General features: G+C 47.8%; 1 protein-coding gene across 6 annotated transcripts in view; it reads left to right on the plus strand.

Annotated features, from left to right (window-relative positions):
• KANSL1 (KAT8 regulatory NSL complex subunit 1) overlaps nucleotides 1-14,755 on the plus strand; it is a 101,718-nt gene that overhangs the window by 61,496 nt on the left and 25,467 nt on the right. For 5 of the 6 annotated variants that reach the window (XM_075117133.1, XM_075117136.1, XM_075117132.1 and 2 more), the window contains exons 3-4: nucleotides 9,152-9,293; nucleotides 14,389-14,493. In XM_075117133.1, the coding sequence (XP_074973234.1) occupies nucleotides 9,152-9,293; nucleotides 14,389-14,493 (247 nt within the window). The remainder of the gene's footprint in view (nucleotides 1-9,151; nucleotides 9,294-14,388; nucleotides 14,494-14,755) is intronic. The other variant, XM_075117137.1, reaches the window with a different exon arrangement.

Below are 14,755 nucleotides of genomic sequence, written 5' to 3' on the forward strand. Positions count from 1 at the left end.
GGTGGTTTGGTAGCTTGGGTTTTTTTCTGTGCAATGAGCAGGTGGGGGGGGTCCCTGACCTCCCCCTGCCCCCGGCAGATGTTTCACTTTGGTATTCTTAGTTTCCCTCTTTTTGTTTCCCCACCTTTAGGTCCATTTGTGGATTGAGTTTTGTACCTGTCCAAGGGTTTTCTTGGATCCTTGGGCTGCACTTACCTTCCCCTAGGAAGGGATTTGGGGATATTTGCAGGAGAGAAACCACCGTGACAGAGTGACCTGCGGCAAAGGCTTTGGCTGCAGCAGCAAGTGGGGGGGAACGCAAGAAACGAACTGCAGCATGGAGCATGGTCTTGGGTTGAGGGGCTGCGGGGCCCACGGCTCCGTATCGGCATCGAGCTGTGGGCTAGATGCCGTTTCTGCAACTGGCGTGTTAGAAGTTTGCATTCTGCTGTGCACAGTTGCCACAGGCTGTGCAGTCTCGTCCTGCCATAATTTCCATGCAGGAGTTCAGGCATCTTTTAACGGCTGGCCTGGGCCAGATTTTTTTCTTTTCTTTTTTAATAGAAATGAACTAGAGATGCCAAAACAAACCTTTCATATCCTGATCCGAGTGATGGTTGCTCTGTAGACAAAGCATTGCATGCTGTGGCCGGTGGAGTGGTTTGGATGGTTCCTCATCATGAAAAAGGAGGGCAGTTGTGATCTGCTTTATTTGAATGCAAATTATGCACGGCCCCTGGGTTGCTGGCCACCGGCCAGTGCTGCCCTCTCTCTTGGGCAGAAGCCTGGCATCCTTGCTTAGCCCTACTCAGCAGCAAAATGCCCTAGGATTCGTGCTCACAAATTTCCCCCGAGCAGTGGGGGATTTTCAGTGAGGAACAGTGGAAATAACTCTTTACTCCCAGCCTCTAGAGGTCTTCAGTTTTCCTGAATACGGGAATGAATGAAGCGACTTGAGGTTTGAACTAGATTTAGATTAGTGCCGAGCACATGCTGTGAATAGAAGAGCCCTTCAGAAGCTGATGTTTCTGTCCACAGGGTGGGGGCGGGTGTTCAGCTGAACAAATTGTTCACTTTGGCTTCTTCGCAGGCAGAAATGTTATGATCAGCTAATGAGATTGTTCTTGAGCGCTTGTGGGGTTTTCTCTTCCTCCCTTGGAGTTGTCATGCAAGAGTATTTGGCAGAGTTTAACTCTTGCTCCACCCATAGATCAGGTTTTGCACTGGTTTTTAAAAAAAAGTATAAAAGCTTAGTGGTCTGAGGAATGAACTCGAAGAATATATGGGGACAGGAGCAAACTGGAAAATAGCAGCTGAATTGGATGCAAAATCTCTTTCTTCTTTAGTGAAGCATAATTAAAGATCATGAGAGCAATTGAAAAAGTTGCATTTGTGTAGTGCTGGGGGGATGATGCTTAGATTTTTGTTGACAGAATTGCGTATGTGAGCAGAGCACAAGGATTTTTCACTTGGGCATGTCCCGGGTTTCCAGGGTGCGGCAGCATTGGTAATGCTGTCCCTAGCATGGACTCGAACAGCAAGCATCCCAGTATTTTACTTTATTTTCAGTACTGGAATTGGAGCCCCTCAAGAGATGAGCAGAGAAAGGGGATATACGAAACTTTTAAAACCTGATTTTAATGCTAATGTTTTTCAGTTTCCGGTGAATCAACAGGAGTTGATTTAACCATGAGATTTTTCTTGGCATCTCACTATTGTTCAGGAGTGGGCATTGCACCAGTAGGGACACGAAACATTGCATTGCATTTGCATGGCTAAATTTTGCCCTGGGGCTGCTGCCTTGTGGTAGGTAATGCAAGTAAAGCATGCAGAATTAATTTGGATGATTTGCCCTTTAATAGAGTTGACAGCTGAATGTCATAAACTGTCATATTTGAAACAGCTTTTGTGGTCTGTTGGCAGGTTTTGTCCCTGCTGAAGTTCCCAGGTGGAAATGGGAACTTAGCTGTGGTGTGCCCCGTTTTTGTTTGCTGTAGCTGGCAGCAAGATCCCTCTTCTAGTTAAGAACAGTGAATTGCATCGAGTGCCGGTACTTGGGCGGCTCTCAGCAAGGCACAAAGTGCATCTCTGAGCATTCTGGCAGTGGTGGGATGCGGAGTTGAGTACAGAGCTGGGAAGAGGAAGGCAGCTCGTGCAGAGATTTTGGAGCAGAATCAAAATTTGGGATGGGTCTGTGGCTTCCTGCAGTTGCAAATTGGCTGGTGCAGTCAGAGAGATGTGTGTAAATGATGATGAGATCTCACACGTGTATTTCTTCTTGCTTCCTCGGGGAGAGGACAAGTGTGTGAAGGGCCTTATGAGGCCAAAAGCGGTTGTTATCAATCCAAAGCCAACCAGCTGGCACGTTGGGAGCAGTTCATGGCAAAACAGTAGCACCCAGCCTGCTTTTTTGACAACCCCTCCAGACAGATCCAAAGCCTGGTAGACTCACAAGGGATGAATGTGGGCAGCGGCTCCGGAACAATCCCAGGTTTGCAGTGTGGGCCATGCTTTTGGTGGGAAAGGATGTGGTGTGCTGGGGTGGGACTCCAGCAAGTCAGTGCTGGGGGTGGGATTGGACAACCCAGAAAAGGAGAATTGGGCCATATAGCACAAGAGTGGAGCAGGATGGAGACCTCCGTGAAGAACCAGCTCCATGCAGGCAGGCTTGCAGAGGAAGCTGCATGGGACATTGTTTTACAATCTCTACTCCCTTCCTTCTCCCTCAGATAGTGAAATGTTGACCGAGCTGTGTCTCAGCTGCATGTTAGAGGCTAAATCCTTCTCCCCACAGCACGGCACATTCAGGATTGTCAAATTGGACCCCAGTTGTGGGTCTTCTGGCAAGCACCTCCTGATTCCCAGTACTGAAGGCTCGTTTGATGGACAGGTACTTAATTGTCTTATTCAAGAAATGTCCTGTTACTGTACCTCTTGGGGTCTGTCCTAATGCCACGGTAAGCCTCCTACATGAAATCATCTAACACCTTCCCAGCTTGCCTCTGGCAGGTGAGAGAGGCTGGGGTTGTGTGTCTTTTGGGAGATAGTCTCAAAATCTGGGGCTTTGAACCGCACCTGGTGGTCTTTGGTGATTTCTTCCATCAAAAGGTACGTAGGAAGGGGGACAGTAAATATCGAGTGGCCTCTGTGTTGGTAGGTGACTGCGTTTCAGGGGACAGAAAAGCTACTGGGAATATGCCAGTAAATAGCAGAGGAGGGGAACCATATGGAAAGTGCCTGGAAAGCTGCAGCTTATTGCCTCGTGTTGCAGCATTAATCGGTGTCTGCGCTGCAAGGGAGAGGCCGGCGGCATCAGAGGCTGAGGACTTTCAGATCAGCCGCACGCCCGGGGTGTGCCGGCTCCCCTGCCCTCTGCCCAGCGCGCCGGCAGGGCGGCTGTGGTGCAGCTCACCACGGGCTCGTGCTTCGTTGCCGAAAGTGCTCTCTGGTTCTCGGTGAATCTCTTCCATTGCCATGTCACTGCGCAGCCCGCTTGTCTGCCTGAAAAGTTTTTTCAGTGTTTCTGCGTGTCACGTTTCTTTTCTCGGCATTGACGCTCTTTCTTCCAGTGTGACCTGTTGTTCCTCATTTAACATCAAGGTGATTTGGGTTTGCTCAAGTACTCTGGGTGGTGGAAACGATCTCACTCCAGCCCCCAGCGGCTGCTTCTCGTCCATTACTGCTGACTCCTGGAAGTGGTTCTGGTGTGTAGTTCCCCTCCAGCCCGTAACTTTCCAATCTGAAATCTTTTAACTTCATTTTTCTGTACTGCTCTGTGTCATTATCAGGATGGTTTAGCAGCAGCTGGTGGATCTGCTCTGTTCACTTTGCAGCTGGGTCTTTAGTGGGGCAGTCTCCTGGTGAAAAATAATTCTGCTAATCTGTAATTCCCCCAGTTTGTGGGTGCTGTCTCAGTCTGCCCCGTTGGCATTCAGCTGCATGGACTTGGCAGAACGCAAGACAGACTGATGGCCGGCAAGGGCTTCTCGCCACCGGTTGCGTGGTGGAGGGAGGAAACACAGCTTCTCTGAGCTCCAGAAGAAGCAAAATGAACATGCGTCTTGTACAACTTGCTGGTACAAACCCAGCCGGCAGCAGGGAACTGCAATGGGCCTGAATTTCCTCTGAGGCAATATATAAAAGCTGCTCATGGGAGGAGGGCACGGGCGTGCGATTCCTTGGAAGTGGAAAGATCCCTGTGCATCTTCACCCAGAAGTGCTTTGTGGACAGCTTGGACTTGATTTTTATACATAGGCTTGGTTTCAGCACGTACCATAGGCGGAGGTTGTGTTAGGGAGGGCTTATCTCTATGGAGCTTGTCCAGCTTTTACAGCACCATGGCTGCTGAGATGACGGAACCGGGTCTAGCTCAGGTTGTACCGATGGAAATGCATCGACTGAGGTGGTGTTGTGTTCATTGGCAGGGCTGTACTTATATTGCTTATTGAAAAAAAATAAAAAATAAGATGAGAGCACACGCCCCTTTCTGAGCTAGCCGAAGCCAAGCCGTGGGGTGTGCGGGGCTGGCTGCCCTGCCCCATGGTACCTTGCTGGGCTGGCGGGAGCGAGCCACCTTCCTGTCCTGGTGGCTCTTCTGCCTCTGAAACAGGGACGCTGCTGCCCAGCAGGAGCACCTGGCTGGTGGGTTTTGTTTTCTGGAGTTGACTTTGCCATTTATGATAACGTTTTATCCCATGGTTGCCCATTTATTACTTGGGGAAGGACAGGAGCCCGTCCCAAGGACTTGGGCTGATGTACCACAGGATATTTTTTTCCCCACCCTTGCCCTTCTGCAGTCATATTAAACTGGCCGTTGTTTTTTAGGAAGAAGTGTTTACCTCTGAGAATTTGTCATGTTGATGAAGTTTCTCCCTGTAGTTTCCTAAAGGCTGTGCATTCCTGCTGGAGAGGCGGGCGCAGCACAGCACATCGGGGAGCCTGGCGCCGCAGGACGGGAGCTGTCGGCACCAGTTTGAGGCTACAGCGACAAAGGGCGGCATTTGAGGTCTTCTGCCCTGGATGGGGGAGAAGGATCCCATTTTTCCTTCACCCTCTTCCCGTGAAGCCCCGCAGCCTCCCGTGGTATTTATAACCCTGCGGCCTGAGCTTGGCTCAGCTTCCCGCTCGTTCTTCCTCCTCCCACCCAGCCTCCCGGCCCGCCTGGGCACCTTCCGAGCATGTGCGGGTCCCCTCCACGCGAGGAGACGTAAGGCTGCTAATTCTGCACGCGCGCACTATTTACAATAAGCACCATCTGCTTAAGTTTGCAGGACGCTGTCCTTGTCGGTCAAGCTGAGTGCCACGCCAGCTGGGCGCGGGGCGGCTGTCGCTGCCGTCGCGTCGTCTGCTGAGGCCGCTCTCCTGCGCGCGCCGGTGCCTGCACAAGGGGATTGAGTCTACCTGGGAAATTGTTTTTTAAAAGGATCAGGCTCCTAAATAATTCATTTTCCATGCTGTTTCATGAGCTTCCCCTCCTGTCCCAGCTGGAGAGGCTGTCCCGTGCCATCCTCTGTAGCCTATTGTGTGCAAGCGCTTGCAATTGCGTAGAGCGCACCCATGTAGCAGCATGATAAATGGCTTCCCTGGGAGGGTGCAGGATTTAACTGCTTTGCTGCTGCTGACATTACTCCCCGCAGCAGCTTTGCCTCTCGAAGCACAAAACCCGCTCTCAAGACGAGCCGTGCAGCCTGCTTGCAGCGAAACTGCTCTCTGCAGCCATCTGGCCGTCTCTTCAGTCATCGTCTTCGGCTTAATCCAAAACCCGTTCTGGGCAAGTGCAATAAAATTTTTAATTAATTGTCACGTTAAAGTCCCTAATGTTTAGAAAGAAAGGAAGTGGGTTCCCCCCCCCTCCCGGAGCGGGGTGTCTGGCTGAGGTTTCAGGTGACTGCCGGTGCTGACTGCAGCAACTTCAGATGCTGTATTTTGTGTGTGGTTGCTACTTTCTAGAGCTAGTCGAGAAAATAACCATTCTTTCACAATATTTGTATAGAAATTAAAGCTAGAGAAGCTACGTAGCTTGTTACCCAGAAGGTGATCTACGTGAGGAAAGCGCATGCATGTTGCTGACCCCGAAGGGTGCAGCTGAACAGGCTCTGAAAAAGGCTCAATTCTAAATATAGAGGACCACACTACGCTCAGTACCGTTTTGGAAAGTGTGGCTGAGCCATCATTATGTATCTTCCCCTCCACCTATGCTGCGGGGTGTCATGGGATGAAGTACATGTTACTGTGTTTCGCTTTCTTGGTTTATTTTTGGTTTAAATCCATTGGGTTTTTCTGGAGTAGGATGTGTCCTGATTTGAAGGCAAGGAGCAGGTCTGCTGCTGCTGCTTACGCTGCCCTGTTGCTTAGGAATCTAAATGGGCGTAAGGTGTTTTTTCTACTTAATCTCAATTCCTGTGTAATCTGAGCGAAAGAATGACATGTATTTAACAGTACTGTTGCAGCAGACTTAGGCACTTTATAGCGTTGCAGAGGCAAGCACAGGAGCTGCAGTTTGGAGGTGCTCTCAGCAGCTTTTGATATTTCTAAAACCAATTCCCAGTGCTACGTGGATCCCCAGAGAGCGAACTGAAGCCTGCTCAGATCTGGCTTAGAGCCCTAAACTTTCTAGGGGTCTGGATAGTCTACTGCATCCACAGATGCTGAAGATGCCATAAAAGTAGGCACAGCCGTTGCAGAGGTCTTTCCTGTTTTTAAGCTATAAAAAAAGGTTAACTCTTCTCCAGTAAAGTTGTCCTTAGCTTCTGAAGTGAGAGTATGGCAGAACTTCACTGAAACTTGGCAGGCAGAGAAGTAACGTGGGAAACTACGACATAAAAACGCTGTCAATTTTGCAGGTGATTGAGTCGGAGCGGTGCCGCTTTTCCAGCAATCTCTGCAAGATAAGGGAGATCTGCTTCCCAAACACCGCTTTTCTACCCTCTGCTTTTCCACCCTCCGGTGTCGTGGAGGGGATTTTGTGCCGTTTAGGCTCAGACTGGAGATCCCTTGGGGGGGGAGGGACCGTAAGGCTTGGAAGGCGTTATCCTTGGAACAGAGTAAAGCACGACTGGGCCGGAGATCTGGATTAGAGCTGCATGATCGGGTGATGCTGGGGTGGTGCTGGCAACTGCTCAGCCCATTGTAAACCAGATTAACCCTGTGGTCACTCTGCCTCGCTGGTGGGGTACGTCAGACCTTTACCCAGCCCCAGTGCTCGGCTGCCTTGGCCGCCTTTTGTCTCGGGCTCTGCTGACTGTATCCTGGGTGTAACTAATGGAGGATTAAGATCTGGCCTTGCTGTGGCATCCATCTACAATAAATATTAAAATTTCCACCTAACACAAGGTCAGCGTTGATCAAAATAGAGCAGTCGCTTTACACAGGGAAATATTCCAGAGAGGAGGACTTAAGCTCCTAAAAGTGCTTTGAAAATGGTCTCAGAGAGGGCTGGGAGGACTGTAGGCAGCGGACACAATTGCCTGTTTTGGTGGAAATCTGGCCTCATCTGAACTGGCACTGAAGCAGCGGCGCCCACGCAGCCGGGAGGTCCAGCAAGAATATGGAGAATGCATCTTGTTCTACATTTGTGGGTTTCGCATGCAGTTTGAAGGAACCAACTCCTCCTTTCAGGGTACTTCTATTAGTCGATTTGAAACTAGTAATAACCCTGGTGCTTTTTCTTTTTTAATTTCTTTTTTAGGCAAGTGCATTTGGTAGCAGTACGCCTAAATAAGGGCAGATGCACAGGAGGTGTAGATTCTTCTAAGAACATGATTATTGCTGTTGCTTACCATCTCTGCAGCTGGAGGTGCTTCAGTAGTAAATCTCATTTACCACGTGCTGCTTTTGGTAGAACGGCTGGCTTCAGCTTTGAAACGGGTTAATCTCAGCAGAAGACTTCTTGCTTAGATTTTGGAAGGAAAATCTGGACATTGCTGTGGCTCCCTTGCCCCGCATGCCGTCGCTGGGTTTAAAGATGCTATGGAAGGAGGGGGAGATGGGCAAAGGGAATTATTTTGTGATTAATTTCTTAATTGCCAAACATCCCGATGTGGCAAAGGCTTTGTGCAGTGGCACTGGATTTGTCCATGCGGTTTCTGCTGCTGCTTTGTTCCTGCACCATGTGGTGGTTTTCTTCCTTTCTGGGTAGCCTTAATTTTTATCCACCAGAATCAGGATACTTAGGGTATATTTTCATATTATGTCTTTTAACGTGGAAGAGCAGAGCCGTGGATTTATACGTACCTTACCGTCTTCGTGTTCCTTTCTGCCCTGGAGTGCAGTAGAAGAGAGTAAGGGTGGTTTTGTAACAGTTGATCGTAAAATGTAATGGTGTGGTCCGTGCACTCGTGAAAGCATATTTATGCTCCTGCAGAACCGTACTTTGTGTTTGCAGCAGGATAAAGAAGGTAGGAAATCAGTCGAGAGTTGCAAAGTGTGTGGGTTCCCCCCATGTACCCACGCGTGCTCGCCTTCTCTCACATTACGCCTCCGAGCCCCGAGATCAGGAGGAGTTGTTCACTTGGTAATTTTCTGATGTTTTTTCCTGGCTTCTTTGTTTGCTCAGTCAAGCCATCAGATGCAGAAATCAAGTTTACTGTTGCCCGCTTTCCTTTGCAACACCTCTTTGCAGGGGAGCAGCTTGTGCAAGGCACTGTCAGCTCTGTTACTCGTCTCCAAACAGTGGTTACTCTTAAAACCGAATGATGGTGTGTTGTGAAACTTGCCACTGAGTTTTAATTGCAGCCACGTGGTATGCGCTGGTGTTCAGGCATATTTTGTGACTGATGACAGAGGTCTTTTTTTAAAGAGGCTATGTCAAGGAAGGGAGGGCAGATGGGTTTTGTTTTCTGCAAGATTTGGAAAAGTGGGTCTGGCAGATGTGGCCAGGTAGGACTGGAGCTGCCGGTTCAGCTAAGCGTGGAATAAAATCTTAACGCTTGCATAGGCAGGACTTCAATCACTGAGTACCAAAAGTTGTTTTAATACTGCTTTGCGGAGGCATGGCTTTTATAGCATGTCTGTAGTTCGGTTGGTAATTATTAGCAGTGGCTAGATGGTATCAGTCATGCCATTCAGTATGTAGCTTTTGATCTATCTGTCAGTTCTGCTGGGGTTTTTTGTGGACTGTATAATTAAAATCACACTCAAAATAATCCCCCCTTCCCCTCTCTGTTTTTCCAGGAGGCGAAGGGCAGAGTGGAGATGGGCAGCAGACCGTGCAGCCATCGTCAGTCGCTGGAATTGGCTCCAAGCCCACGTCTCGGACCTGGAATACCGAATCCGGCAGCAAACGGACATTTACAAGCAGATTAGAGCCAATAAGGTGAGGACCAGGAGTGCGTTTGGATACGTGTGATTTTGCTTTGTCTGCCTCCTAATGGCTCTTCTCTTCTGATGCAGTGGAGAGTGCGTACACGAAGTCTGAAGCTTTTTTTCCCCCTGCACCTCTCAAAAAGCATATTGCACAGTAGTGACTAATTGTAATGCTATTTGGCATGGGCTGAGTGTAATTCTTTTCCCTGGTTCAACAGGGTGACATGAAGAGAGCAATACCTTACTTTAAAGTCAGTCTTTGGGTACTGAGCAAAACTGTTGCTTTTGCATGCCTGTTGCTGTTCCCTGTGCACTTTCTCTTCTTTATTTGATTTTTTTTTCCAAAAAAAACCCCACCACTTCCTATTCTTTCATTTTGGGAGTTGCTAAGATGGGGATAAGGAACAATTTAACAAGAGACTTACTGGGGAAGGGAGGGGACTGTGGAGGAAGTTAGCTTCAGATGTTATCACATAGCACAGGCTTAAAATTGAGTCTGTATCATAAAAAAAAAAGACTGTTTCTAGGTGCTGACCTTTCTCTGTGGAAGGAATTGTTGTTTTTCAGACTTGCTCTTAGATGGCAGGAGAATGGGGGGAGAGCAGAGAAGGGATGAGGAAGGAATTGTTATCGAGACTTGTACAGGCATGAACGTCTAAATGTCAGGCCTTGGAGGGAGGAATGTCTGGAGTTTGTGGCAAGAAGGCTCATGGTATTGCATCAACTTACAGATCCTCAGGAATTCAGGGTCCAGCAAGCAGTTTTCCCAAGATGGGTGGTGGGGAGAGAGGCGTCCAGGCGGGTAGAAAGCACAGGCAGGGGAGGGAGACTGGACTTTTATGCAGCTATGTAGAAAAACAGGCTAATTGAGTGAGTGAGGGCTATAAATGACTAGGTGGAAGAGCATGGCTTGCTGAACAGAATACATTACTGAGATTAGAGCAAAAGGCTTCTGGGAAGCGGACTGTATGTCAAATTAATGAACCAGTTTCAGAAAGAATCATCTTCCGTCTTAAACAAGCTGATCATGCAAGAGCATTTCTAAGTATAAAATACAAAATAACTAAACATTTATATGCTAAAAGTTAAGTAATGGAAGGAATGAGAAAACTCATCTAATGAAGTGGAAGATTCAGTGCTTTCGCCAGGTGACGACAGCTTGACAGACTTGTGAAATGGCCCGATAATGGCTACAAGCATCCCATGTGTGTTTATCTAGGGCTGCGGCCTCTAGGTCTGAAAGGAGAACATCACGGTGTTGTGTCAGAGTTGAAAAATACATGTGAGGTTTCAGAAAACAGGATGTCACCTTTTTTGATTTGTTCAAACAGAAACTCCTCAACTACAATAATCCAATACATGAATTTAAGATAAAGCATGCCACTTAAGGCAGCAGAAGAGTTCAGATGTTGAGGATTTGGTAGTAGCTCTTCTGCCTGAACAACGAAGTGAATACCACATACCCCATCTTTCTGATAGCACTTCTTGGAGATCACTGCTTGCACCCCCTATCGTTGTCTTGGTGCCACTGAGCTCAAGGATGCCTTGTAAAGTGTGTTCTGTTTTCATCAGTGAAAAACTCAGGGTAAGGTTCATAAAAGCAGCTTGGGGCAAAGATAGGAGACTAGAGAAACGAGTGCATGTTTCAGTAGTACAAGAGCCTTGTTGGTATGGGTTTGGCTCCAAATTGTACAAGGACAGCGAGTAAAGAATTCGGAGACACCTTGTTTTTTCTATCAACATAACTCTGGCTTATTTGGCCATAAGGAGGTTAAAATGTAGCTGCTGCAGGAATTCAGAGTTGCTGTTCTGTTTTATTCTTTTTTTAGGTTAATTACCTTTATATGTTAAGGTTTACCTCCCAGTGTACCCTTCAAGAGAGATGCATTGCTTTGTCAAATCAAACTAAGAGAAGGACCAGGCAGTCAAAAATAACCTTCGTTTTGAAGGTACACTGCTGCCTGGGTGTCTCAGCAGTAATTGTGTTTTCAGCACATTTGGATCGGCTCGGTCGGAGCCTGGTGAGGTGCGGAGGAAAACAACAAATCAGTGAGCATGTGTTCAGAGTTAGTTGTAAAGTACTGTGTTTTCTGGCGCTTAAAAATAGCGGGCTGTTGTGCCTTCGATTTTGTGTTGGTTTTGAAGAGCGTGTACAGTTAATTTAAGGGAGTGGATGTCCGTGAAGGTAACAAGGTGGTTTTGTTTCTTTTCACAAATGTGCTTTGTTGGGCCTTTTTGAGATGGGGTGTGGCATGGTGCTGCTCCCCCCACCACGCAGAGTCTTTGCACCTCCCTGCGTGTGTGGGTGGCAGATGCTCTGCGTTCAGAAAGGAACAAACAGCATTTTTCTGTCTCTTACGAGCTTCACTTTTAGATGGAATAAGAGGTAAATTAAGATGAAGGGCTCCTGCAGGAATTTTGTGCAGTGGCAGACTTGATTGAAATACAGTGATCAAAACTCCTTGAAGACAGGGTTGTTTTGCATATCCTCTCTGCAGGCCCAGGTTCAACATGTTCCCAGACCATCCAAGATGGGTTCGCTGAGTTCCCTTCAAGCTTTTGGTCTGATCTCTGTGCAGCCTGTCCTGTGGGGAAGGCTGTGCTCTGGTCGGAGCTGCTGAGTCAGGAGAAACATGTGATGATATGGGTGGGATGAGAGTTAGGAGGAGCCTCTTGCTGGAGGAATTTGCAGCTCTCACATGAGTTTCCTATGTCTGCAGTGGTATGTCGGGCTTAGGGCACGAATAGAGGTGCTGCAGTCTCTCCGCAGGGCTGCTTAGGACACTCGGTCTCTTTCTGATGTGTCTTAATGTGTGTCAGTCCTCTTCCTCACCCATTAGTCCATTGGCAGAAGCTGCTGACTATTGCAGGACTGTGAGATATGAGATCTGTCTCTGTATGTGGCTCTGAGACCTGTACAATTAACTTCTCATTACTCCTATTTTTATCACTAATTATGGTATTAAAGAAGCATCAAACTTGCCCATGAATATTGGGGGCTTTTTTCCTTTTTTCTTTGTTTTGGTGAATGCTGGAATAATTGACAAGCGCTGGTCCTTTCCCTTTCCTGAGAGAAGAATTGGAAATTTTATGTTCGCCTTCTAATTCCTCTCTATTATTCAGAAATGTATAAATAGTGGAGATTTAAAACTCTTAAAAGCAAAGCAGAGAGCATGAGCCCTCAGCAGGAAGATGCCATCCAACCTGCAGGTCTGTAGGTCCGCAGAGGCTGTCTCATGGGGTAGGAGCTGGGGGAGGATGACTGGCATGCACGGTAGGTTCAGGCAGTGCAGCTTCTATACGAGGGGACGAAAACCAAAGCTGTGATAGTCACAGGGAAGGCTGTGTTAGGTGTTGCCTCTGCTTCAAAGTCACCAGTAAAGGAACATACTTCTAAACAAATAACCCCAGTATACAGAGTTAATGACTGCTCCTTCCTGAGGCATGGAGCAGCTCCCTTCATCTTCTTCCTTTAAACTGAAGGCAGAAGTCCTTGACGGCTGTTTCTGTTCCTGATGCCCATGCTTCCCCATCTCATCCTCTCACTGAGCAAATGAGAAGCCCAGTGCTTTCCGGAGCGTCGAAGGGAAGCAGTTTCCTTGGTTCCAATTCTGCATTCAGTCCCAGTTTCTCACTTTTTCACGTCCACTGTCTCCTACACCTGACATCTGGAGATGACCAACCTCTTTGCTGAAGCATGCCTGAGGATGTTTCTAGAAGCAATGGCAACATGTGTTGGGTTGCTTTTGGAAAGGGTTCTTTCAAGAGTAGAGTAAAAGCACAGGAGTATTTGTTTGAGTTTAGACTTCCAGCCTCTCTCATCCAGTAGACATCCTTCTGGGATGTCAGAAAACTCTAGAAAATGGTCATCATGTTTACTCTAGAAGACAGCTACTTCCACATTGCTGGTCAGAGCCTACGTACAGTTGTATTTAGTTTATGAACTGTTTTTAAATAAAGTACCCCTGAACTATGGGCTACCACGACCTTTCTGGAAAGCCACCACTCTGTTAAATAGAAGATTGTGTCAAGGCATAAGATCAGCCTTATGAAACTTCCATGGCATTGGTCATGTAAGATTTGACTTTGTGGACTTTGAGGGAAGCCTTGTAGCTCTCTCCAATAAGGTGTCCAGGTTCCCTTCCAGGTTCAGTTTCTTGTGACACACCGTGCAACCTCCAGAATGATTTTCAGATGACTGATCTGCCGGTTCTTAATCTGAGCAGCCATTTCCATAGTTCCTTGCATTGACCAAATGCAAACTTGTTCTGGCTTGTCTTTGTCCTGGACTATATTCATGGCCTATAGGTTCCACCAACTCTCTGATCCCTTGCATGTTTTAGCCTGCTGTGTTATAATACAGCTTAGGATATGCATAATAATAATAATAATTTTATTTTACACTATGTTGTTCAGAGAGAAGGCAGTCCTGCCTTTAAAATAAGCTTCACTTAGAGTAAAACATAAACAGGACAACATATGTTAAGCCTGATAAAACAGTGCTCTGCCACTGTGCTTTGTCCCGCTAGGTTTATAGCAATGGCTTGTTTATCAGTGTTTGTCTTTCCTTATCGAATTTTGTGAATATCACTTCTTTGAAAAAATCTGCTCAGAGTAACAAGTTTGACTGTAGATTTTTGGCACCCGCTCAAAATTGTTTGCTTGGCTGTGGTGGCGAGTTCCACTTTGTACTATGAAAGCAGTCGTTTCCTGCTCTGCACTACAGCAAAATGTTCTGCTTGGGTTTGCTGGCGTGCAGCTCGCTGAACCTCCTCGTGTGCGGGAGGAGGGGAAGGGGTGTAGGAAGCAGGACAGCAGCAGTGTTTCAGCAGTTTTGCCGGAGAGGGAGCTAACTGTCTGCTGTTAGTGGGCTGAAGGCATGTGATCTGGCTTCAGCCACTGTCCTTCCCCCTCCGAGTTCAGCTTAGATGTCAGGAAAATCCAGGCAGCAGGGGATTCGGTTTGGCATCGTGTCTGAAAAACGCGGTGGGAATGCAGGCCTCGCTGTGCAGCGGTTGTAGTTGCTGGGGGACGGTAGATGCACAGTTTCCCTGTTGAGACTGAAGGACCTGCAGTTAATTCCTGTTCCCTTCCCTCTCTTCCAGGGGCTGATAGTTCTTGGTGAAGCATCACCCCCTGATCCTGCAGTAGATGATGCGTCCCGTCCCATTAGTGCTGAAGTTAAGCTGGAGCCTGGGGCTGACCGGCTGGTAAGTGCCAGCAGCAGAAGTGACTGGGTCCAGATACTTCATGTTCATGAATTCTGGGTAGGGAAGCTTCATCCTTTAAGCTGTGGTGGAGAGAGATGCTCGAACCGTGTGTCTGGCATGGGAGTGGCCTCCTGCAGAAGCACGTCTGTGTGGGACTTCATGTGGGAATTGCTGATCTCTTGGTCTGTGTAGCTCACCCCTTCCCAGGCTATTCTGGGGTTAATAAACGATAGGATTTAAACACCTTTTAGAACAGAGTTCC

Source organism: Phalacrocorax aristotelis, chromosome 23, assembly GCF_949628215.1.
Source record: "Phalacrocorax aristotelis chromosome 23, bGulAri2.1, whole genome shotgun sequence".
Taxonomy (NCBI): Eukaryota; Metazoa; Chordata; class Aves; order Suliformes; family Phalacrocoracidae; genus Phalacrocorax; species Phalacrocorax aristotelis.